This window comes from Megascapheus bottae, chromosome 27 (genome assembly GCF_031878675.1).
Source record: "Megascapheus bottae isolate mThoBot1 chromosome 27, mThoBot2.hap1, whole genome shotgun sequence".
Classification (NCBI taxonomy): domain Eukaryota; kingdom Metazoa; phylum Chordata; class Mammalia; order Rodentia; family Geomyidae; genus Megascapheus; species Megascapheus bottae.
In genome coordinates, this window is record NC_143535.1 from 5,515,890 (window position 1) to 5,541,220 (window position 25,331).

Genomic DNA, 25,331 nt, shown 5'->3' on the forward strand with positions numbered 1-25,331 from the left:
GCTCTGCCCTCACGGCTGCCCATTCCTCCTTCCTGACTCATGGGCTTCTCTCTCTCCTTCCTAGCTTTGGTCACTTAGAGCAAGGAAGTCCTTTGCTTGATCTGGGAGAAGACTTGTTGGGCTAAACTTCACAGAACCTCCCCTTGGCAAAGGCCCAACCCCATCTCTTTCCCTGAAAACGTGTTCTTCAATGTGTTTCTAAGCCAGGCCACGTAGACCTGAGTGCATTACCCTATTCCTAGGAATCAGGCCAGCCAGGCCACGATAGAGGTGAGGGTAGGGGTGGAGGGGATGGGGGTGAAGCTCTGTCCCCAGACTCTATCCCTGCCCTTCCTGTAGGGACAGTCAGTGAGGAAGGGAAAAGATCCAAGGCACTGTCCCTTTCCTCTATGTCCTCTGGCAGCAAGGGGCCCCTGACCTGGGCAAGGAGGAGCTAATCTCAAGAGAAGAACTGGGACTGCATCCCTCTCTCCCTTGGCCTCCCCCACAGGAGCCACTAAGTTCCACCACTGGCCAGGTTTCTGAGAACTTGGGAAAAATGCTTTATAAATGTGAAGATCCTCTAGCCACTAATGCATCCCACAAGCACTTTTTCTACCCAGCTCTGTAGCCTCCTGCCATACTGTAGAGGAATGCGGGGTCGGGGGGCAGGGAGAGGGGCAATTAAATGGTGGGGGGAGTTCTAGCTCTGGCTTTGCCAGTAATGTTCTGGGTGAACTTGACTCTACATCTCCCCCTTTCTCTGGCTTGTCTCCATCTCTAAGTTTCTTCTAAACACTTCTAGATCTAAGAGTCAGTGAGTAGACAGATAGCAGGGGCAGGGGAAAGGGCACGGGAGGGAAATGGCCACTGAGTGACCAGGGTCTAAAGATAACCCTGGAGCTCTGTTTTCCCCCTCCCCTTCTCTGTACTGGGGTCAGTTTCCTTCCCTCTGGCTCACCTCCTTTCTCACTTCAGTGTGGCTGCCTGGCCCTTTGAGTGAAGGGTGGGGAGTTCTTGGGGGGGGGGGAGTGCAAAGGCCAAACCTTAGGCCTGGAGATAGCTTCAGTGTTGGGTCCATGGGCCTTGGGCCTCTTTGAGCTCTAATGTACAATGTGTGCTAGTGGCTCACATCTGCAATCCTAGCTTCTCAGAAGGCCAAGACCTGAGGATCGTGGTTCAAAGCCAGCCCAGGTGGGACAGTGGATGAGACTCTAATCTCGAATTAAACAGCAAAAAGATGGAAGGTGTGGCTCCATGGAAAAGCGAAGGGACAGTGGTCCAAGCCTTAAATGCAAGCCCCAGGACCAGCACAAAAATAAATTGGAATAAATGAAGTCAACGGTGTAGTAGTTACCTGGTCCCTAGCACTCTGCTAAACCTTCTATAAACATAGTCATTTCATTCCATCTACAAAGTCCATCTGCCTCTGATGATGTTTTTGAGGCCTGGAGCCAGATTAATAATGGACATGAACTGTGCAGATCCTAAATTTTAAATCAGGCTAGGTTGTTAAAATGTATCTTTTATCTTGTCTTTGATTGATTTTCTTTTATGATGTCCGGAAAGGCCAGATCCCCTTTTCTCCCCCAGGCGCCTGCCCTGGGGTGCTCCAGCAGAGTCTACCACCTGCAAACAAGTGTCTTTGGCCACCTCCTGGGCCTCTGGGTGCATTCTTGGGGTGCTCCACTTCACACAGGCTTAGGGAAGAGACCTCTGGATGCTCCGAGTAGGGATTTCCAGCATCCTGGATTTCTGGACCGGTGTAGAAGGTGAGGAGGGGGTCTGCACTCTGTAACCCCGGGACTGAGTGAGTGGGGGTGCAGAGGAGGTTGGCGGAGGAGCAGAGAGTGAGTGTCTGGCAACCAGGAGCTCAGGCCCCTTGTGGGGGGAGTGGGGCAGGGAGGGCATTGACAACTTTAAGCAGTGGCCTCTGTGTTCACTCACGGGGTACCTGGCAGGGGAGGACCAGAGGCTTCTGCAGAGGGCTGTGTGGCTGCTCACCCCCCCCACTGCCCCCTCCCCAGCAGAGCTGCCGAGCCACCGACAGAATTCCTCAAAACTCCGCAGGGAACATTCGCCTTTCGCACATAGCCAGCCTGCTGGGGTCTTAGGGAGCCATCTGGGGGGCAGGCGGGTTGTGGGGGGCTCGGGTGGGGTGGCAGTGCGCCCACCAGATCAGGCTGTGGCTGGGAGTGAGGCTGCAGGGGTGACCCCGGGTTCCCGCACCCGCGTCCCCAGGGGGAGGCGGAGGGACTCCGAGGACAGGGTTCTAAGGAAGCTTCTGGAGAACAGTGGCTGTGGGGAGCGGTGGGAGGATGAGAAGTTGGGGTGCTGTGGGAGGGTGGAGTGGGGCGAGGGCCACGGGCCAGCTTCCTCCCCACTCCCACGGAGACGGTCCAGAAATCTGGGAAGACTCGGGAAGTGGAGGCGCAAAGGGCCGGAGCAGTTCGGCCTGCCCGCGTCCTCCGGGCGGACCCGGGCAGCGCGGCCGCACCCCGCCCACTCCGCGCACGGGGCGCTGCGCACGGGGCGCTGCGGGCCGGCGCTGCAGTGCCGAGCGGTCGGGGAGCCCGGCCCGATCCCGGGGCTCCCGGACCACGAGGCGAGCGCGCGGGGTGCGGGCGCGGGGGGCTCCGCGGCGGCCGCCGCCCCTCCTGCGCTCGGAGCGCTTCCAGACCCCGGCGGGCGCGGCCTCGCTCGGCGCGGGGCTCCGCGTCCCCCGCCCCCTCCCGGAGGCCGGCCCGGCCCGCGCGCTCCCCGCCCCCCGCCCCCGCTCTCGCGCGCTCTCCGCGAACTTTCCCGGGGCGCAGAGCTCCCCGACCGCGGGCGGAGAGCTGGACATGTCCGGGGCCGGGGACCGAGGCCGAGCGCTGGCGAGATGGCTGGGCACTGGGCTCCTGGGTAAGGCGGCCCCAGCTGGGTCTCTCGGCGCCCCTCGGCCGCCAAAGCAGGGGGCGCGCGGGCCGAGGGGCGCTTTGGGGAGAGGCTGGGACTGGCGAGAGCGTGGCGCGGGCTCGGGGCCCCCGCCTGCCCGCCGCTGGACTTCCAGCTCGGGGGGGCTGTGTTCCGGGGACCCCGGCGTCAGCCTCGCCCGGAGTTGCGTTTTTCTGCAGCCTCTGACGCCTGCAGCTCCAGCCTCTGGGAGCCGGATCCCGGCTGCGGCCGGGGTTCTGCAGAGTTCCCGGGCTCCAGCGTGCGGCGCGGGCCGCGCCTGGGGCGCAGGGGTGCCGGGTGGCCTGCACGTGGGATTGTCGGGGGGGAAGGGTGTCTCCCACTCCTGTCTGGAGCTGTTGGCTTGTTTGCTGGACATCTGGGGAGGGGCAGGTAGGAGACTCCTCTTTCCTCGTGGCCTCCCCCCTTTACCTCCCACCCGCATCTTCTGCCCTCCCTGCAGAATACTGGAAGGGCTTGGAGGGCTTGAAGACCTTGTCTCTGCAGAGAGCTCTGAATGGAGGACCTGCTCTTGGCTCTTCATTTTGGGGGTGACTGGTAGAACAGAAAGGCCATGTCTAAGAGCTCCCAGAGGGGAGAGCGCAATCGTACTAATATCTATTTATGTGACCACTGTAGTTCTGAGTGTCAAGAGATTAGGGAATAATATTTTAGTAGTCCAGAATACAATCTCCTCATAAATCACAGCCGGACTTCACGGTAAGCGGACTCCATCACTGGCACCTGTGCTGCTTCTGGTTGATGTCGGTTAGATTTGGCTTTGGGCATCAACCTTGGCTGGTCAGGCACATGGTAGTGGGCTCTGTGTTGAATGCAGGAGCCCTGGGCCTGTCCGGGCAGCGGCTGTGAGCTGACCTGTGCTGGGTGGGGGTAGGGGCATAGCATGTCTGTCCTGAGCCTATTGACATTCCAGCAGGTAGATGGAAGACACGTGTGATGTGTAATTCACAGTGACCCTGGAGAAGTGGCACTCTGAGGAAGCCTCTTTGTGGGGTGTTCACAGAACCACTCCGCACTGCTCCTCTTCCATCACCATTGCTCCCCACTGTGGCCATAGCAAGGGTCAAGGAGGTCACTGAGTCACAGGGAAATCTGCCCACTCTACAGGGTGCGCTGAGATGAGATGAAATGCCAGGCCCTGGGTGGTTTAGATTATCCATGCCACCAGAATTCTGTGAGCAACCATTAGGGTCCTGGATGCTGGGTGGAGATGGCAGAGCAGGGGCTCTTCATAGTTACTCCAGGAGGAGAACCCCCACTTCTGTTCTTCTGGGCATATCAAGTAGTGGGGCCCCACTTGGATCAGGCTAGGAGAGGATGCAGCAAATCCAGACTCCTCTCCCTCCCCCCAGTAGACCTTGCAGGAAGCCACTTGTGGAACCTTCCCAGAGGCATTGCTCCAAGCTTGGGACACAGAGGACATTTCTGACAGTCTGACAGGAGACAGGAGAGGACAGTACAACTAGCTGACGCTGCCCTCTGGGAGAACAGGGTGGGCAGGGACTATGGAAACCATGTCACAGAGCTATGCTGGGGATGAGGAGGCTGTGTGTCCAGACAGAGGTGACTTGCCCAGGGCCTGGTCAAGTAGGACAGAAGCCAGGTCTCCCAGGCTCTGCCTCCTAAGCGCCCAGAAGTCTGGTGAGGAGGAAGGGTCAGAGAGCTTTTCTTAGGGCTGGTGGATGAGTAGAGTTGGTGGGACATGACATGGATGATAGTTTTGGGGGGCAGAGCTGATGTCTTTGCAGCCTGGGAGATTGGGCCTCAGGAATCCTCTTACCTTACCGTCCATATCAAACCTAGTCTCATAGACTGAGACTATAGAGATTGTGGATAACCCAGCCAAGATACCCTCTTTCCTGAACTGCAGAAGCGCTTTCCAGAGCCGCATCGGAAGTTTGTGCGGGTTCCTTGTTAAGCAGGCAACTGGCAGTGTATCTGTCCTGCCCACCCTTTCCTTGTTCCCTGATTTGCTTAATTGCTGTGATCTGTGTTTAATGATCACTTGTGAGGGTGTTGTGTTGCACAACTGGCTTTCCCTTGGTGTGTATTTATTAAAGGCTTGTTTAATGAGAGTGCAATTAAGGAGAGGGTGTTCACTTCCACTCAGTGGGAGCAACCAGCCAGGGTGAATGAATCAGGAGTTCCTGAAGAAGAGGAGAGGGGACAGGAGCAGTGGAGGGCCATGGTGGGTTGGACCTGGAAATGATGACTGGCCTGTGGGGACAGAGGAGGCTGAGTCCTTGACTCCAGATGGTGGGGTCTACACCATTTTAGCCATGGCTGGGCCTTGGGTTTAGCCACATGGACCGTGGACGGGCCTGGCCATCACAGCACTCAGTAGCCTGGGAGAGGAGGGCCAGGCGTATTGTTTGGGCTTGTTTGCAGAGCCGGGTCTGCTGGGCAGCGTCTCAGGGGCATGCTTCTACCCCAGCAGATCTCCTGGGGGTGGGCAGGAAGCCGGGAGGTTGCCTAGGGTGAGCAAGCTGCAATGTTTCCTTTTGTGTGTGGGCCCAGGAGCCCGGCTTGGCCCAACCCTGCCTCCCACAGCCCCCAGGGCTTCTATCCCAGGAGGGGGCAGGTCCTGCTGTTCTCGGCCCACTTTCTGGCTCCCAGCTTTTGCTCCCAGCCTCTCTGATTCCCTGGGGCCAGAATGTCTCAGCTGAATTTGCCTGCTTGCCCTGCCAGAAGCTCTGAGAGCTAAACTTAGAGTTTAGGACCATCCTGTCCTGATTCTTCCCTCTACTTGGAAAATGAGACTGGTTGTGGGGAAAGATGGAGGGATATTTCCTGCCTGGACTTGACCTTGGAATATAAGATAGTTACTGTCGGATTCCTGCTGCTGTGAATATTTAATAACAGTTGCCTGTGTTGACCGTCTTTTTTTTCCCCCTCCTTAAAAATTTTTCTTTTTAAATATTGCTCGAGAATCTGGAATGAATCTAACCTTGGACAAAATCCTTAGCAGGGTGGCAGAAGGCTGGCGACTTCTGAGGATGGCAAGAAAGATGGTTGCAGAGGCTGGCAAGGCTATGGGATCTAGAGGCCCCACTCCCAAATACACATACCTACATTGCTGTCCTAAGGAGGGGAGTTTAGAGCAAAGCAAGCCCTTCACTTAGGGAAACAGTCAACCTGGAAATGATGCAAGCTGTGGTACAGGGTGAAAGTGTCAATCAATGGGTGAGTGGCCTGGAGGCATTCCTGGCTGGCACTGGTCATTAAGGGAAGCTGGCAGTGTCCTGGTTACGTCCAGGCCCTAGAAGGGGACAGCCCTGCCCCTCCCCCATTTGAAAGCTTATTCTCTTCTCACTGGCAGAAGCATTTTTTGGGTTTTACAATTTTTTTTTTTTGGCTTCCCACCAAGCTGAGGGAGGCAGGAAAGTTTTCAGCCATTCTGGTACCCATTTGGGAATATGCATGCCGATGTAGCATTTCTGACTTTGTCAAGGTCAGCAGGCAGTGTGGGGCCTGCCTGGTGCCTTCTCACTCGTCCATTCCTGTCATGGCCTCCTGCTGAAGAGCCTGGGGGTGGGGGGATCCCACGCTTGGGCTCTCTCTTCTTGAAGCAAAGCCTTACAGGTGAGAGCTAAGGAGCCAGGCCACAGGACGCAGGCCCTTAGGCTTTCCTGGGTCCCGTGCTCCCTTACATAGCTGACACCTATCTAGGTGGGATGGGCAGAAGAATAGCCAGGCTTGCCTATCCTGTCCGATGTCTTAACTTAGGCAGGGCAGACTCGGTGCAAACCTTTGCTGCCTTTCCCTTTATCCCCTCCAGGCTACAGAGAAAATAGCAGTGCTTCCTTCAGAGTATATTAGAGCGAAGTTACCCACATCAGACAGAAATGCAACACACCACACTGTAAGCTGGACTTTAAAGCAATAGTGTTCTCACTTCTGGACCCTTCCTTTGCTCTCTGTTTGTTTCTATCTGGGTAAAGTGGTGAAAAGCATTTCCTTTTTTGATGAGCATCTTTTATATCTTGTTTTGGTTGGATTTTTGAAGTATATGTGTGTGTGTATGTATGCGTGCGTGCACATATATTAGTACTGAAGCTTGAACTCAGGCCCCTTAGCTTTCTTCCTCATTTGGTGCTTTATCACTTGAGCTACTACCCCTGTTTTCTGCCTTTTGGTGGTTAGAGATGGGTTTCATGGACTTTCTTGCCCAGGCTGGCTTAGAACCAGGATTCTCAGATCTCAGCATCCCGAGTAGCTAGGATTATAGGTATGAGCCACCAGCACCTGGCCTGGATTTTTATCTAATTTTTTTGAGGCAAAGGTTTGCTAAGTAGCTCAAGGCTGTCCTTGAACTTGAGACTCTCCTGCGTCAACTTTCCAAGTGCTGTGATTGGTGACAGATGTGTGCCACCATGCCTGGCTTTCCCCCCCGCCCTGGGGGAATTTAGCCCTGATCTGAATTCTTACATCTTCCCAAGGACTCCAGTTCCTGAGCTGTGGAGCTGCTGGACTCCTTGCAGTCCTGAATGATCCCAGTAGCTACCAGGAAGTTGCCTTATGTGCCTCCCTATCCACCGCCCTGCATCCTGATTCTTGGTGTGTGGGGCTCTGGGAGGGGTGAGAAGCAGAGCTGGGGTCCCCCACAAGACCATCCTCCAGTGCTCACGCTAGACTAGAGACTGGAATCCCTCCTTTGACTCTGCCTTCAGGCCTCTGGAGAGAGTCAGAGTTGAGGAGGAGAGGCAGGAGGAAGACCAGGAGACTTGAAGGAATCTCCTGCTAGTACTAGAGCTTGAATTTAGGGCCAGGGCACTGTCCTTGAGCATTTTTACTCAAGGCTGCCACTCTACCACTTGAGCTGTAGCTACACCTGGCTTTTTTTGGTTGTTAATTACAGATCAAAGTATCACAGTCTTTCCTGCCTGGGCTAGCTTTGAACTGTGATTATCGGGTCTGTCTCCTAAGTGGCTAGAACTCAGCTACCTAGCGGAATCACTTAGGAGGGAATTTCTGCTTCAGGACTAGGGGACACAGAACCTCTTCTCCGTTGACTTCAGATGATTTCCCTAACCTCTCAGCCCAGTTGGCTCATCTCTAATGGGGACCTGTGACAGGGCACTACTCACAGGGTAGGCGTGAGATGGGACACCGATGCTGAGCAGACGGTCAAGGCTCAGTAGACGCCAGCTCTTACTGATGCTTCCTGTGATTTCTGAGTGGGGTGGTGATGGTAGAGGATGGGGATGCTAGAAGAAAGGGGCGGGGTGAGGGGAGGAAGCCCAGTAGCCCTTGAGAAGAGAACCAGGCTGCCTACGTTCCTTGGCGCTCCGTCTCTGGAGTTCAGAGCGCCTTGTGTGGAAGCAACTGCATCACCATTGTCTCCTGCGGGCAAAACAAGAGGAAACTAGTTTTCTACACGCCACGAGGGAGTTAAGTTAGACGGCACAGAGCCTTCTTTGGGAGTAGGTTATTTCCCCTAGATGCAAGAAGTGAAAGGTACAATCGGACCCTCTTTTCTTCAATGACCTTGAGGCAAGTGGGCTTTCCTGGAAGACTGTGCAGGGCCTGGTGGATGGGGCCCAGATGCCATTTCAAGGATGCAGGAGGACCTGGGGGAGTGGAGCCAAGGCCCAGGGATGCACTGTAATGATGCCCCCTGCGGGGAGTGAGGGTGAGAGGCTGGAGCCCCAGAGGCCAGGAGGGGACGGTGAGCTGCTGGCCACCACTGCCTTGCGTGGGTTCCTTTACAGCCCCCTACTTTCTCCTTTATGCTTGCCTGGCTGGCTTCTCCCTAGTGCTGGTGTCCCTTTGCCCCCTTCTTCCCCTCCCCGGGTAGGGCTGAGTGAGGAGAGGCCAGGGGACAAGGCATGGCTCTTCGCATCTTTTAACTTAGGGACCCACCCCACGTCCCCTCCCTCTTCCAATTCTGTAAAACTTTGGGAACTCGCACAGTCCAGGGCAAGTGCTTATACACGGAGAAGGGGACCCTTCCTGTACTGCTCAGATGGGGTGGGGCTGTGCCCCAGGTGAGTGGACAGGTGGGTACATTGCCAACACAATGCCCAGGGCCTCCTTTTGTGGACTCGGGCGACCCCTGGTGGTCACACAGGGTGCCGCAAGGGCCACGAAGCGCCCAGAATGCAGTCCTTTCCCAGGAAAAAGGCAAAATAGAGGGGGAAAAAAAACTGGGGATAGGGGTGGAGGGGTTGAGTGCCCAGGTGGTGAGAGAGAGAGAGAGAGAGAGAGAGAGAGAGAGAGAGAGAGAGAGAGAGAGAGAGCGAGAGCGAGAGAGCTGCCCACCGAGAGGACACTGAAGGGGACGGAGGCCTTCCTGCCCAGCAGAGCCACTGGGCCCTGCCTGAGCGTAGACTTCCAGTTCTCCCGTGTGGGGTTCTACTAAGGGAGGCTGGCCCTCACAGGTCTTGTCCTGATGCTCCCCACAACCCTGCCACTGGAGGTGTCTGTGGGGAAGGCCACCACCATCTATGCGGTCAACAGCTCCGAGGTACTGCTGCCCTGCACCTTCTCCAGTTGCTTCGGCTTCGAGGACCTCCACTTCTGGTGGACTTACAACCACAGTGACACGTACAAGATGGTAAGTCCCCCCAGAGGTCTCGCCTCGGGCCCACCCTGGGCCCCACCCATCCAAGATGCCCTCCTTGCCACAATAGCCAGAATCCACCTTTTGTTTCCTTTCCTCCCCATATTCCTTCCAGACAGACCCTAAGTGGGAGTTACTGGCCAGGATTTGGGGGTCCTCTGTCTGGCTTTAAGGAAAGCCTGGAGTTTGGATGGCTAGTTTCACAGCCAGGCATGGTGAGGAACCTGTAATCCCAGCTCCTTGGGAACCAGAGGATTGTGGTCTCTGGCTGGCCAGGGCAAATCTTCCAGGTTATACCTAACAAACAAAAACAAGCAAAAAGGTGCTTGGCGGTGTGGCTTAAGTGGTAGAGTGCTTGTCTAGCAAATGTGAGGTCCTTAAAGAGGCTTAGAGAGAGAACGAGAGAGGTTCAAAAGAAGAAGTGCTGCAGGCTGGGCTTAGGAGGAAGGGGAGAGCTGGGGAGGGGCAGTGCGGGGGGGGGAGGGTGGAAGGGGGGTGTTTACAGAGTTCTCTGCAAGGCGGCCACCCACAGACTAACCCCAAGCCACCACAAGCGTCAAGTGCTGAGTAGAATTAGGTGCTGGCCTCAGAGGATGCTGAGGGACGGAACTTTGGCACTGTCCTCCCTGTGAGGGAGCGTGGGTACTGCAGAGAGAAAGCGAATGGCCTCTAGGAAGTATTGTGTAGCAGAGCTTTCATGAAGAGAGCAGAAAGAATGATGTTGCAATCCACAGATGCCTTAATAAAAGGAGTTAGATTTCCCCTGACACAAGTGAAATTCGGGTTTACGGGGAGAGCTGGCAGAAGAGAGAGATGCTCCATGCAACCACGGCGGGCTCTACCTGGACCTGGTGAGGGTGGGGGCTGGGAGGAAGGGGCGGGGCTGGAGGAGTCATGACCCTTGCCCACTGATTCCCCTGTCTCAGCTCATAGACGGGATTGTGAAGAACGAGAAGTCTGACCCCAGGGTGAGATTTAAAGACGATGCCCGCCTCACTCTGGTTGGCAGCACCAAGAACAAGATGAACAACATTTCCATTGAGCTGAGCAACCTGGGTTTCAGCGACACCGGCAAATACACCTGCCACGTGAAGAACCCCAAGGAGAAGGGCCTGGAGCACAACGCCACCATCTTCCTCCAAGTCGTTGACAAACGTATGCAGCAGGCAGGCCGGGGACCGGGAGTGGGAAGGCAGTGGGAAGGGAGTGGGTGCCCGCCTCTGGGTTCCGGTGAAATGGAGAAATGGACTATGCTGGGCAGGCGCCGGTGCCTCACGCCTGCAATCCTGATGACTGGGCGACATCATTAAGCCAAGGGATTGTACGGTGTGCCAACATGGGGTGCTGGCAAAAAAAATAAAGCAGGGAAGGAAGCTGGTGTTTGCAGGATGGCCACGGAGAGAGAGCTGGCTGGGTGAAGGTGGTGAAGAAGGCAAGACAGGAAGTCCAGAGGGGTTTTGTTTGTTTGTTTTGTCTAGAAAGCTGCAGTAAATGCTCACAGGGCAATTTGAGGGCCTGTCTGTGACTCCAGGCTGGTGCTCTGGGCTCCTGTTCTGTTATTCCCGAGCTTGCATGTGGGTTTGCAGGAGCGGGGGATGAAGCTTTGCCGGCATCTGTAGGCCTGGTGGCCTGGAGCTGGCTGCCGGTGACTGTCCTGTCCTCTTCCCCTCCCTTCCCTGGCGGGCCAGTGGAGGTGGTGGACAATACGGTGACGCTTATCATCCTGGCCGTGGTGGGCGGGGTTATCGGCCTCCTGATCTTCATTCTGCTGTTGAAGAAGCTCATCACCTTCATCATCAAGAAGACCCAGGAGAAGAAGTGAGTCACCGTGCTGCCCTCCCGCGCCTCCAGTCCCCTGCGCCCGGGGTTCTGCCTTCCTCTGTCCCTGTCAGCTTCCTCCACTATCAGCTTATTGGGTTTTTTTTTTCCTTGTTGTAGAACTAGGGTTTGAACATAGAGCCTTATACTTGCTAGTTTGGGCCACATCTCCAGCTCTGCTTTTTGCTGGCTATTTTTGGATGGATTCTGGTGGATTTTTTTTTGCCCAGGGCTGGCTTTGAGATTTATCCCTCCAGGCTCAGCCTCTGCAGTAGTGAGGATGACAGGCGTGAGCCACTGGCGCTGGGTTTGCAGGGGTTGAAGAACAGTGTCGCTTTGTGTCTGGGCTGTGGGCTTTCCTGTGTCTCTGAGACTGGCATTGTGGGTCACTGTGTCTAGCCGTGGGTTGGGATGGAGTCTTGCAAGCTTGCCAGTCTCCAGCATCCAAGCAGCTAGGATGACAGACTTGAGCCGTGAAGCCCAGCTATGGGCTCCATCTACTGGAGTCACCTCACAAATGTCAACCGTGCACGCTTCCTCTTCTTGCGGCTTTTTTTTTGCACTCTTCCTGGTACTTGAACTCAGGGCACGATTCCTAAGCTTCTTTTGCCCAAGGCTAGCATTCTACCACTTGAGCCACAGCTCTATTTCTGGCTTGTTTGGGGATTTAGTGGAGATAAAAGTCTTACAGACTTTCTTGCCCAGGCTGGCTTCGAACCATGATCCTCAGATCTTAGCCTGCTGAGTAGCTAGGATTACAGGCATGAGCGCCTGGTGCCTGGCACCAGAGACACGGGTGATGCCTTTCCACCTGGGCGCTGCCATGAGAGGGGGGTGGCAGGCTGATGTTGGAGCCTACCCAACATTTGGGAAGTTGGGGTTGGCTCCTGGGAGGTGCTGTCCAACATGACTGTGCACGAGTCCTCTGCTCCTGCCCCGTCCCACCACCCTCTGCCTGAGAGCCTTGAGGTTGGACCTACTGCTTGTCCTCCTCCCTGCACCCCCTCTCCTGCCCCCAGAGCTCTGGGAGGGAGGGGCTGGTGGGCCCTGTGGATGGGAGGAATCGTTCCCCAGCCTGGTGGCACAGCCTGGATGTGACCCCTGGACACGGTGCGGGGCCCTCGCTGGCCTCCATCAGGAGGAGTCAAGTGTATTAGGCCACTCTCACCCTTCCAAGCGCCCTGCTCCTGAGAGGAAGATGTGTTCATGATAGCTGGCACGAGGAAGTAGAGGCCCCAGAGAGCCGAGATGACTTAGCCTTGAGCTCTCTTAGCTCTCAGAAGCCTGGGCTCTTAGGGCTGGGCGCAGGGCGGGCACAGCTCCCCTCCCCTGTTCACCCCTTCCTCTCCTCACCTTGTCGCCTGTCCCCCTCTGCAGGAAGGAGTGTCTCGTGAGCTCCTCTGGGAACGACAACAGTGAGAACGGGCTGCCGGGCTCCAAGGCAGAGGAGAAGCCACCTACAAAAGTGTGAGGCCCTGCCTGGGCCCGCAGCGCGGGGAGCCCCACTTTCCGAGGGCCATGGTGATGCTCGAGCCCCGTCAGGAGAACCCACGTGCCTGATCTATCTGCTGCTTGGCTCAAACTGTAGTCTTCCTGGGCAGGAAGGAACAGGGGTCCTTCCTTGCTTGTCCCGGCTTCCTCGCCCCTTCCCCAGCTTTCCAGGGACAAGGGCTGGCCAGTGGAGGGGGCCTGCAGAAGGCTGAAGCAAGGGAAAGGAGGGGCTTATGGTGTGAGGGGCTGGTCCCCAGCACCCGGGAAGATGGGGTCTCCTACCTGAGTGACCAGGACCTTGGTTTTCCTCCTGACTTTAAGTTTTTTATTTCTCACCAACTGGGACCTGGGCGATCAGTGAGGACTCTCTCAAAAGCTGGACCTTGAGGATGGCTTGAAGAAAGAGCCTCGTGTGGACTGCAGACACGTTTAATGGTGGAAGGCAGTGGAGGACTCGGGAGGAACAGGGTGGGCTGGCGGTGTCAGGGGTGGGGAGCTATCAGGGGAAAACTAGGTTTTGGGGGATACCAGCTCTTTCAAGGCTCCCTTCCCTGTGGGAGCTTCCCTTCCTTCCCGTGGCAGGATGTAGCTCTTGTCCCAGCGTCCTGCCCCAAGCCCTGCTCGGAGCTTCTAACCTTCCCAAGCCCAGGCCTGGCTGCTCTGGTCTGGAAGGGTCCTGGCCCACCCAGTCTTGCCCTCGGCCCTTGGGGTTATGCTCAGCTTTCCTGGAGCACTGGAGGGTGACTCACTTTTCATGGCCTTGCTCCTTGGGGAATCGGCCTTCACAGGTGGTCGGGCCACCATCCTGGGTCACTGGGCCATTGAGATGTGTGCCTGAGCCCTCCACGCTGTTCCTGGCATTGGAGGCTCATGGCCACCAAGGCACTGCTGAGCCAGCTCATCTGGAAACAGGGGTGGCACCTTGCTCCAATGGTGGCTTCCCCCAACCTCCTGTCCCTCCATCACCCCTCACCTGTCCCCAGGGCTGCTCATTCCATACCCCTGGGTTTGTCTTCCCCACAGGGACCCTCTTCTTGAGATGGAAGAGCCCCTGGGTTTCCCAGCTGCGTCCTGCTCAGTTAGGCCTCCTCTTTTCCCAGCCCAGGACTAAGGAAGGGCAGAGGGAGACTGGCTCCTCTTTTCTTCTGGTTTGCACACCTCTTGATTGTGGGGCTAGACTGTGCCTTAGCTCCCCAAGTCCTAGCTTTTACCCGCTCCTCTTTCACCCCCCCACCCCGCCCTGACCTAACTGTACAGTTTGTGGTCATTCACATTGTAGAAGAGGCCATGGGGCTTGAGGCATGTTGGCAGTGCCTCTGGGGCGTGGAAACACATGTGGGGTGGTCCTATCAAGAACCCCAACAGTGAGCTATTGTGGTGGTGGCTCTGAGTGCAGGGTCCCAGCGGGGAGGACCAGGAAGTGTGAGGGCTGTCCCCCCCATCTGCTCCCTCCCTCCTCTCCTCTACTGGTTTTCTGACCTTGTACTCAGGGTCTTAGAAGCAGCTCTTTTCTAGGTGAGTACTGCCACGGGCTCTGCCACAAGCCTCGCGTGATGACAGCTGGAGGGAAACTGAGGAACAGTGGTACCCACTGGCTGCCTGTGGCTGCCAAGTCCTCTCTGACCTGCCCCCCACCCATCTTTCTCCACCCAGAACCTCTGGTGGACTCAAGTTCAGATCTCCTTGGTTTTGAGAGCAGCCAGACCAGAGTCTCCAGACATTCAGGAAACTTCCAGCTGCCTTCATGCACAGACAGCTGCTGTCTTCTCCTTTTCCTGCACTAGCATGGGGAGAGGCAGAGGATTTGGGGTCCTCTCTGTCTCCTGATCTACGGCTGGTATGCAGGCAGCTCCTGCAGCTCCCCAAACCCCTGCCACCAGTCGTTTCTAATGGGGTGTCATAACTTACCTACCTCACAGGTCTATGGTGAGGCTCGCTGAGTTTGGGTTTTAATAAAATGTTTTGGCTAGGAATAGGCATCCGGGAAGCAGGTTTTATAAATGGAGAGATTGCTCCAAGTCCATCTTGTGACCCATTCCTGCATACATTGTCTGTCTGTCTCTGTCTCTTTCTTTCTCTTTGTTTCTCCCTCCCTCCCCACTCTTCCTCTTTGGAACTCTTCAGCCCTTGTAATCTTAGCCCCATCAACTCCAGTGGAGGCTTTCTTGTCCATAGCATTTTTTCTTCTTTCTTCAGCAGAGGGGATTGGAACTGGGGGTGAGGGAGGGGATATTTTTGGTGGTTTGAATGTCTGGGACACTCCTAGCATTTAGTGGGTGGGCACTAAGGGTGTGAGGTATGGTCTTTGCATATACATATCCCAGAACCAGCGTTGTGCCCGTGGAGAATCATCGTCCCAGATTTGCCGCTGTCTATAAAGGGGCAGTGCTGTTTTCCCAAGCAGAGCACCCAGTGCGTGGCAGTCTCCTCTGGCGTCTCCAGGACCAGGAGCTGACAAGGGTGATGCTGGCCTTCCGTCAGGTGCACTGCAAATGCCTGCTGACTGTGACGTCCGGAGAGGAAGTTCAGAGCGTCTCACCCTTGACCTCAGACAGGCCCTGTGCAGTGGCGGCCCTCGATTCCCCGGGACTGGGCAGAGAGCAGCCAGGGTGAAATTGTGTGGCTGAGAGAAGGGCAAATGGGGTGCAGGCTTTCCCAGATTTTTTCTGCAGATGTCATCTTCCCTAGCTTGAGTGGGAAACTGAGGAAGAATAAGAGACGGAGCCAGCCATGCTCCTGTCTGTCGGTCTGTCTGTCTGTCACTCCATCTGTCTGTGATAAGACAGCTGCCAGCGGAGGGGTGGAGGGTGTGGGGTTCTAGGGGACCTCTTACAGCTTGCTGCACTCCACCCCAGGTCGGAGTCCTGACCCGCCTCCCCCCCCCCCCCCCCCCGCACAGCCATGTGATCTGCAGTGCTTCTGACTATGTTATGCATGGTTTATTCCTCTGGCTGGGAAGACAGTTCCCATAGTCAACTTTCCTATTTAACTATAGATCTAAGGACACGTGACAGTTCGGGGGGGGTACTGGGAGGCGTACTGGTGTGCACCCCCCCCCATTGACTCCCCGTTCAAGCACAGAAGGAATACGATCAGACTGTTCTGCTTCTACAAACAATTTGCATTATAGAATTGTACTTAGCTTTGCTTTGGATGAAATAAACACTATTTTTAATAAGTTGTGAGGTTTTTGCATTTCCATTTGGGGCTAATGGGGAGCAGTTTAGGGTCTGGGCAGGTGGACTTATCTAGAGGTGGGAGAGGGGGAATCCTGAGTGCTGAGCTCTGGAGTCTGGGTGGAGGAAGAGGAGGCCTAGAGAAGGCTGGGGAGGAAGGGCCAAAGGCAAGGCACAGCCATGTTTTCTACCCCAAGGCAGCCGAAGAACATAGCGGCTACTGCTCAGTGGCGGGCCAGCTGTCATCAAAGGCTCCAGCAAGCCCAGCAGAGTGAGCTGGGATGGCCCCGTGGGTGGTGGCAGAAACTTGGTTCCAGAGTGTGGAAGTTCAGCGGGGGAGGGGAAAGCAGCACATAAGGTTATAGTTCTGAGCTCAAGCTCCAGTTCTGCACTCCACCCCCCCAAAAAACCCCAAAATAACTACACAGAGATGTTTTTAGATTAATTTTTTTTGTCACTCAATCCCAGAAACAACCTAATTATCCTCTGACAGGTATGTGGATGTATTAGATTGTTTCATGTTATAACAAAATCCCCAAGATGGAGGACTTTACACGGACAAGGGTTTTATGCTGTTGATAGTGCAGGGGCCCTCAATGCATGGCATCTGCCTGCTGGCTCTGGCAAGGGCCTGCTGGTGGATGGGACCGCGATGGCCAGAGCATGGGAGGTGCTGGTTTTACCTAAAGAACTTCTCTTGAGGTAGGAGTCAGTGACATCCATGAAAGGCTGAGTGCTTTCAGGAGGGCCTCACTCTACCTCCATGAGAGCCCTCCTCTTAAAGGCCCGCCATACCCAACAGTGGGCTATGTTAGGCCTGACTGCTCTAGCAGCTATTCTTCCTGGCTAGCTTTTCATATTCTATCTATTCTTATCTCTTTCTGCTATAAGATAAGTGCTATCTTACAGTTCACTTCTTTTCTCTCTTTTGCCAGTATTCTTAGTTTTTGAACTCAGGGCCTCCTTGCACTTGCTCAAGTGGCACTTTACCATTTGAACCATACCTCAAGGCTGATTTTGGGTAGTTATTGTTGGAGTCTTGCGGATCTTTCTGGTGGGACTGGCTTTGAATCCTGATCTTCATATTTTAGCTTCCGGAGTAGCTGGGATGACGGGCATGAGACATTGGTGCCTAAGTCATTTCTTTTCTCTTAATCTGTGTCTTAGATGATATTTATACCATCAACTCCATTTTTCACTTTCACAGTTACAGTTTTTACTTCTAAGAATGCTATTGGGTTTTACTTGGACTCTCTCTTTTCTATTTTCTGATTGCTCAAACACATTTTTAACAGCGAGTCAAGTGCTGGTGAGGAAGTAGAGATTCAAATTCTTTTTTTTTTTTTTTTGCCAGTCCTGGGCTTGAGCTCAGGGCCTGAGCACTGTCCTTGGACTTTCTCAAGGCTAGAGCTCTACCACTTGAGCCTCAGCACCACTTCCAGCCTTTTTTTTGGTATGTATGTGGTACCAAGGAATCGAACCTGGGTCTTCACCCATGCTAGGCAAGCACTTTAACCACTAGGCCAAACTCCCGGCCCCGAGATTCAAATTCTTGTGGACTGTTGACATCCAGAAAGCCCATGGTAAAATGGTGGGTACAGTAGCAGCTACAGAGATGGAGTTAGGAAGTTTCCACTGCAATTGGTTGCTTGTTCCAGTGGGCTTAGGAATGGGTAAGGGAGCGGGCTGGTTAGGCTCTTTCCTCTTTCACTCAGCTACTGGTCACCTGGGTTCCCCTGAAGAGTAGCTGAGGTCCATTCAGTAGAGAGGAAGTGTTCCTTCTTGGCCTGCCATGGGGGTGCACAGGTTGCTTCTGTGTGGTAGGCTGTCTCCCTGGGGTTTGGGGGGCCTGGGAGTGGCTGAGTCCACACAGCTGCCTTCTGCAGGGAGCCTCTGGGCTCTGGAGTCCTCTCACAGGAACAGCCGTCCTTCACTGCTCCAAGACATGCTGGGCTTTCCAACATGCAAGAGGTGTGCCCCGTAAGGGCTCTGGCTCTGTGTCTGACTTCTGGGCATCCTGGGTGAGCAGGGCAGGTTGGGGGGGAAAGCACCTCAATACTGAAGATGCTCAGCAGCTTTACATCTCAGACTGGAATTAAAAAAAACAACAACAATGGAGATAAAGTCTGTTGATTTGCAACTGGATCAAGTAGTAACAAGAGGAAAATTATCTTCATTTGAGGAGGTCCTCTCCGTATGCTTTTCTTTCTCTCTGCCTTTCTCTCCCTCTCTCCCTCTCCTTCCCCCCAACTCTTCCAGGGGCAGGGAAGTCTTAGCATCCTTTCTACCCTTTCTTATCATAAGCTTCTCTCTGAAGGAATCCTACAGTCTCATTGTGATAGAAAAGTGAGAATGCTAAGCTCGCTGTTATATATCCTAAGCCTCTGTGCATTTAACAGAAGTCTCTATCCTAAGTTAAATTTGGCCTTCATGAAGGAATCTCAGACTGTTGGCTTTCTGTGAGGGAAAATGAATTGGGATGTACAGGGCAGTCAAAACCACTGAAATGGAAGCAAAGGGTGGTTTGTTCCCTTCTGGTGGAGGGAGGGAAGGAGGGAGGGGGGTGGGTGAAGGACAAACACTCACCTTCCGAATGGTGTAGATCCAGTCAAGATAGGCTGTGACTTTGGTGTATACTCCTGGGGTGCTGGGACCCCCACAGCCATAGCCCCAGCTTACAATGCCCACCACCTGCCACTGGTCAGAATGGTACATCAAGGGCCCACCGCTGTCACCCTGTGAGAAGCCAGAACAAGCGCTGCTGGGAAGGGGAGGTGGGGCAGGGTCATCCCTCTTCTGTCTGAACTGGAACAGGCCCACTTGCTCCTGTTACCAGCAGTTTTGCCTTCCTTCACCTTCCTTCTTACTTTGTTCAACACTTTTTCTCCCTGGGGCCAAGGGGTCCATCTATGGTCAAGAAGAGCAGGTGCTGGTAGCCTATTCTCAGTCCCTAAGTCTATGTAACAGCTCAGCAGAATGACTACTTTGTGCCAGTAACAGTTCTAGGCAATTCAGATATTTGGGAAAAAAGATCCTTGTACTCAGAAAGTTGAGAATCATATGGGATGAGAGTCACTAAACAAAAAGCAAAACCAGAAAAAACCCAAAAGAAGAGAACATTATCATTGAAAAGTGCACTTATTGGGTGCCTTTATTACTTTCTCTCTGAACTCAATAATCATAAAAAATGACTGTTGGAGCACCCTCTTCTTGAATAAGGGTTGGAAGTGGGGGAGTAGGGTTAGGAATCTTCAAACAAGCTGGGGCACTGGTGGTTCACACCTGGAATCCTAGCTGAGGCTGAGATCTGAAGATCTTGCCAGCCCAGGCAAGAAAAATCCATGAGACTCTTATCTCCAGTTAGCCACTCGGAAACTGGAAGCTGTGGCTCAAAGAGGGAGAGTGCTAGTCTTGCACAAAAAAGAGCTCAGATATACCACCCAGGCTCTGAGTTCAAGCAAGAAGCAGCAGCAGCAACAGAAGAAGGAGAAGGAGAAGGAGAAGGAGAAGGAGAAGGAGAAGGAGAATCTTCTAACAAAGGGTTCTACAGACTCCCCGGAGGCCTGGGGTGGAGGAATGCACACAGACCACCGAGCAGTCCTATGACAAAGTGCCAGGGCTCATCTAGCGTGAGATTTTTCTTCTCATGCAGGACAGCAGCTTAGGGATAATCACAGGGATGAGAGACCTGGCAAACCTGTCTGGAAGGGGATCATAGTCCTGTGGATGCTGAGGGAGGGGAGAAATGATAAAGGTGGGAGGAGAAGGTGAGTTGTGTTATTTTTGTATGTGAAGTGGACACGTATAATCTTTCTGCTTGTGTAGATCCACCCGTCAATCCCTCCACTATCCAACACTGATACATCCACTGGTCCATTGGTCCACTGATTGATCCATTCATCAATTGTTCTATCAATTGATCAATTGATCCAGCCATCCATCAACCCATCCATGTTCTCATTAGCCCATCTATCTACTACTCATTCTTCAGTTGATCTCAGCCAAAAGGCTGAGAAGCAATTCATTTTTTTTTTGCCAGTCCTGGGCTTGAGCTCAGGGTCTGAGCACTGTCCTTGGACTTTCTCAAGGCTAGAACTCTACCACTTGAGCCTCAGCACCACTTCCGACTTTTTTTCTATATATGTGGTACCAAGGAATCGAACCAGGGTCTCCGTGCATGCTAGGCAAGCACTTTAACCACTAGGCCAAACTCCCGGCCCCAGCAATTCATTTTTTAAAATATCTTTTTGTTTTGTATCAAAACAGGGCTTGAACTCAGGGTCTTATACTTGATCAGCTTGCTGGCTCAGCTGGCGTACAACAACTTGAATCACACCTCCGGTCCAGTTTTGTTTTTACTAGTTGTTTTGGAGATGGAATCTAGTGGACTTTTCTGATCAGGCTGGCTTTGAATCAGGATCCTCGGATGTTTGCCTCCCTTCTGAATGGCTAGGATTACAGGCATGAGCCACTTGTGCCCAGACCATTTTTATATCTTTATCTGACTCTTCCTTCTTCCCTTCCCTGTCTTCCTTCATCCTACAGTGCCCACCATGGCTTTCATGTGAGGCAGCCAATCTCCAGGTTTTCACATCTCTCTAGGACCTACATCCCTGTCAGAAGAGTTTCCCATGATTCTCGGGGGCCCACCTGGCAGGTGTCCACGCCACCTTCTGGGATGCCCGCACACAGCATCTTCTCACTCACTTCCCCCTGGTAGGCGTCCTCAGCATTGCACCGAGTGCTGTCAATCACCTGCACCATCGCCTGCAGTAGCATGTCAGACAACTTTCCTGAGAGGATGGAAACATAGCCACTCTCATTCCTGCCTCTAGCCTCCTCAGGTTAAATTCTCTGGGCCACCAAACTCTTCTTGGCTGCCTTTGAACTTTGGGTCACCTGTCTTCCCATCACCTTTGGGAGCTTCTCCCTCATACAGGGGCATCCTGTTGTCCTGAGTCCAGGACTTACCTCCATTCTGCTCTGTAAAGCCCCATCCGATGACCCAGAGGGGGGTGGCTGGAGGGAGCTCCTCATCAAAGAAGGGCAAGCAGATGGGCCTGACTGTGGCTGTCAGGAGCAGAGCGGGAGGTAGGGGTAGAGGGAGAGAGAAGGTCTTGTGTTAGGGATTAGTTTGTGTGTGTGTGGGGGGGGTCGTGGGGCTTGATCTCTGCCTGTGTGTTGTCCCTGAGCTCTTCAGCTCAAGGCTACCACCCTACCCCACTTTTCCTTTTCTGGAAGTTAATTGGAGATAAGAGTTAATTGGCTTTGAACCTTGATTCAGCCTCCTGAGTAGCTAGGATTCCAGGCGTGAGCCACCACACCCAGCTAGTGATTAGTATTTTATTGTCAGTGTTTTATAATGCCTTGAAATGTTGGGGATCTTGCTGGCCTAGGAGCGACCAGGTTAGTTAATTCCTAGAGATAATTAACAATGATAATAACAATGTCTTACCTCGACCGACTTCTTTAGCTAGCTCTCACACACCAAGCTAAAATTTATTCCCTGTCCTAAATTACCCGAGGAGCAATTATTAGACAACTTGAGACCAACTTCACACTTTGCGGTCCTAAACCTGCTCAAACTGTCCAGCCTGCCTCAAGGCAGAACCCTGGGCTCTGTGTCCCCTCCCTCTTGAGCCAGTGATTCCATGTGGCCCTGTGTGAGGCAAGGACTGTGAGGAATACATGCTTCTAAGATTGCTGTTTCAGTTGGTCACCATGGCTCATGCCTGTAGTTCTAGCTATTCAGGAGACTGAGATCTGAGGATCTTGGTTCAAAGCCAGCTTGGGCACTAAAGACCACGAGACTCTTATTTCCAATTAACCACTAGAAAAACCTGAAGTGGTGCTGTGGCTCAAGGGGTAGGGTGGTAGTCTTGAGCTGAAGAGCTCAGGGACAATGCCCAGGCCCAGAGTTCAAGCCCTACAACCGACCAAAAAATTAAAAAAAAAATCGCTGTCTCAGTGACTTCCACCTCACCACACCTTAAAACAAGAGTCAGAAGTAGGGTTAGGATGGCAGCCGCTAAGGAATGAGAAGGTCCTGCCTGCATCTTTATGCCATATCTTTTGTGGGATGCAAATAGATGTGGCATGAAAAATAAAAGGATTTTGTGATCAGATAAGTTTAGAAAACAGCTTCTTTTAAACATTCTGTTATCCTCAATAGATTATTGGTTTCAAGAAGGAAACTGCGTTCTCTTATTTGATAGTAGTGCTCTTCCCCCTAAAGGATCCCCTGGAACTCTGTTGGAAAGGCTTTACGTAAACATTACTGAACATAAACCGGGGACATCTAACAGCGTTATTCAAAAGAGTCTATGGGCTGCCTTAGAAACAGAGTTCCCCGCCCTGGAAGAAACCAAGCCCCTGTACAAGGGTTGAGTCTGCTGGGCCTTGATCAGGGCTGGGGAATGAACTGGGCCATCTTCACAAGGCTCTTTATCATTCCAAGACAGAGTTAGTCTCTGGTCCTCACTTGCGGATCAGGTCTTAGAAGGGTTTTCAGGAGGATGGCATGTGGGGTTAGCTGGCAGCTGGAAGGGGCCCATGACACTGGGCTCATTCGTTAGTTGGCACCAAACAAGTAGGCTGAGGTCTTGAGAAGGGATATAAGGGGTTCAGGGTCACTTAGCCAGCTGGAGGCGGGATGAGGTAGGAGCCCCCTGGTCTCTTTCCCCAGGAGTCTCACCGGAGAATGGGAGCGGGTTCTGCAGCTTTACCAGTGCAATGTCCTTCTCCTTGGGGTACAAGGGGTTGTGCTCAGTGACGAAGATCTTATCCACAGGCAGGGATGGGGAACCGCCTAGCTGATCTGAGCTGGCTCTCACCTTCCAGTTGGGCACATCCAGATACTTCCTGGGAGCAGAGATGGTGGATTCAGGCCAGAGCCAAGCAGGAGGAAGCTTTGCCAAAGGGCCATGTCCTTAGGAGCCAGGGATTTGGGGTGGGAGAAAGTGGGGTACTGTTGCCTCAGGAGGTGCTAAGAACTTGGGGGTAGAGATAGCAAAGAAGGAAGCCAGAAAAATCATAGTCCCAAAGACAGACTCTCAAAGGAAATCTAAGCCTGGCTCATACCTGTGATCCTAGCTACCCAGGAATTATGGTTCAAAGACAGCCTAGGCAGAAAAGTCCTTGAGACTCTTATCTCCAATTAACTAGCAAAAAGCCAGGAATGGAGCAGTGTCTCAAGTGGCAGAACACCTGCCTTGAGTGGAAAAGCTAAGGGACAGCACATAGGTACTAAATTCAAGTCCCACTTTGGCACACACCAAAAAAAAGAGGGGGAGGAACCAATTTCTTTTCTTTCTTAGTGAACTTGACATTGGCTTTTTCAGGAGAAGATGTCTTGGTCTGGCAGAGCTTGAGCAAGGTGAAGATGCCCAGAGCATCTTAAGGGGGGGGCGGCTGGCAGACCACTCAGCTGTAGAATCTGGATACAGCTTTGTTCTTGTTCCTGGCAGTGGTCATGAGAAGGCACACGAATGAATGAATGAGTGAATGAATGAATGAATGAGTGAAAATGGAGAAGGCCTGTGTGAAGCTCTTCTCAGTGATCTGATCAGGCATCGATCTGCAGGACTGAAAGGAACTCTCTACCCAGTTCTGCAGGGAATAAGGGAATGGTGGGAACTCAGGGCCCTGGGATCATTTCCAGGAAGACAGGCCAGCATGTAAGAAAAGCTTGGTGGAGTGAATAAACCAGAGGTGAGGTGGAGATATTGGGAGGTCAAATTTGGTGACCAGCACTTGCTGCTCAGACCCCTGTGTCTCATTCTGGCAGTGGTTGGCACCAGAAACTGAGCCCTTCCTTGGCCTCTGTTTCCCGCTTCCACCCAGGCACCCCCTCCCTCTCCCCCAGGCCTCCCTGCAGGTCCTACCTGAAGCAGTGGGCCGCTGTGAGGATCCAGTGGGGGTCCAGGATGCTCCCGCCACAGATGTGTTGGTGATTGTACTGGATGCTCACCTGCCAAGGCCACGACTCCACGGAGGCCTCTTCCCCACCAACCACCCTTGGACTCTTCAGACTCCTCCCGCAGGCTGGACTCCGAAGGAGGAAGGGAGGACGGAGGTAAGGCTGTTGGGAGAGGGCTGCCCTCTCCTAGAGCCCAACGTCTCTCCTCAGCAGGGCCGTTAGGCCAGGTGTGGGCCCGGTGGAGAGGCCCTGGCCAATTCTGATTTCTTCCTGGGGAGATACCCAGTGTCGGGACCCCGGGCTTTCCCTCAGATCACACTGTCCAGCTTTGCTCTGGTGTGCTCAGGATTTCAAGCACGTGTGTGTCTATGTGCTAGGAATTTATGACCTGCTAACCTGCAGAATTACCAAAGCCCTGCCTGGGTGAAGTGTCCTCAGCTGCTCCCACTGAGTGACAGTAAACAGACGCCTACAAGCCACTTTGGCACCGGGAAGTGGGAAGGAAGTTCTAGAAACTGGACCTCCCCACCCCAAGTTACTTCTTCCTGCTAAGGGAGGCTCCTGATTGGCTACCTTGTTCTCCTTGACCATTGAACTCTTTATACCTCCAGTCCCACCTCCCCAGCCCTCCTTCTCCCCTCCCAGCAGTGCTTCCTGGAGGAGAGGATGCCACGTGCTCCCGCTTGCCTGCCCAGAGCTGGGGAGGGGCCTTCTGAATACCATCTTATGTGAAACCTTTCTTCCTGTGTGGCACTCAAAGCCCCTTTGTTGGCAAGGTAGAGTGGTACCCGTGTCCCGTAGCCTTCTGTCTGGTCAGTGGACCTACATGTGGCTCTGGCAATGATCTGTGTACTGAGCTTGAGAACACCCAGAGGTGGGGCCTGGTGGCTCTTAGGTCACTGAAGGGCTAAGGTGGTCTTATGGGACCTCTGAGGCCTTGTGACAGGGGCTTGTTTCAAGGCAGAGGTGGAGCCTGGGGTTGCTCTCTGGCTTCCTGTGTCTTCCTGTGATCTTTTACTCTTGCTCTTGTCTCTGCTGTAGTTCACTAGTCTCCATTAGGCCCTGAACAGAGGCCAAATCAATGGAGCTGCCTGATCTTGATTCTTCAGCCTCTCCACTAAGCTAATTCAGCTTCTTTTCTTTGTAAGGTTAACTTGCCCCAGTAAAGTTAACTTGTTACAGTAATGAAAACAAATACACTCAATTCATGGGCTGCGAGCAGATGGTAGAAGGAAGTAGAACTATCAACCTCTGGAAAGAATATTGATCTACAAGTCCAAGGGCCAAACAAGGGGGAAGTGTGGAGTCTGGAAGATGAAAATCTCCCCACTTAGGGCTGAACCATGCCCCAGATCCTCAGAAATAAAGTGTACTCACCCAGGCATTGCAGAGAAACCAGGGAGCCTGAGACACAGGGTCTGGAAGAGAAACC

The 25,331-nt window shown here is 53.6% G+C and overlaps 2 protein-coding genes across 2 annotated transcripts in view; one reads left to right on the forward strand and one right to left on the reverse strand.

Moving 5' to 3' along the window:
- The first annotated feature begins 2,782 nt into the window (after positions 1-2,782).
- Scn4b (sodium voltage-gated channel beta subunit 4) lies at positions 2,783-15,109 on the forward strand. Its single transcript, XM_090319411.1, has 5 exons — positions 2,783-2,883; positions 9,315-9,490; positions 10,423-10,651; positions 11,185-11,314; positions 12,692-15,109. The coding sequence occupies exons 1-5, from the start codon at positions 2,823-2,825 to the stop codon at positions 12,783-12,785; spliced, it is 690 nt and encodes a 229-aa protein (XP_090175537.1). The 5' UTR covers positions 2,783-2,822; the 3' UTR covers positions 12,786-15,109.
- A 2,417-nt stretch (positions 15,110-17,526) lies between these two features.
- Tmprss4 (transmembrane serine protease 4) overlaps positions 17,527-25,331 on the reverse strand; it is a 28,975-nt gene continuing 21,170 nt past the window's right edge. Inside the window, exons 7-13 of the mRNA XM_090319801.1 lie at positions 25,277-25,317; positions 23,865-24,024; positions 22,676-22,842; positions 20,953-21,051; positions 20,632-20,774; positions 18,568-18,717; positions 17,527-18,070 (exon numbers count right to left, since the gene is read on the reverse strand). Of these exons, the coding sequence (XP_090175927.1) occupies positions 18,059-18,070; positions 18,568-18,717; positions 20,632-20,774; positions 20,953-21,051; positions 22,676-22,842; positions 23,865-24,024; positions 25,277-25,317 (772 nt within the window). The 3' untranslated portion in view covers positions 17,527-18,058. The remainder of the gene's footprint in view (positions 18,071-18,567; positions 18,718-20,631; positions 20,775-20,952; positions 21,052-22,675; positions 22,843-23,864; positions 24,025-25,276; positions 25,318-25,331) is intronic.

Bases quoted from the DNA above. Each gene is read 5' to 3' on its own strand.
- Scn4b (XM_090319411.1), top strand. From the start codon at position 2,823: ATGTCCGGGGCCGGGGACCGAGGCCGAGCGCTGGCGAGATGGCTGGGC. The intron at 2,884-9,314 runs GTAAGGCGGCCC...TGGCCCTCACAG, and splicing joins GCTGGGCACTGGGCTCCTGG to GTCTTGTCCTGATGCTCCCC. The intron at 11,315-12,691 runs GTGAGTCACCGT...CCCCCTCTGCAG, and splicing joins AAGAAGACCCAGGAGAAGAA to GAAGGAGTGTCTCGTGAGCT.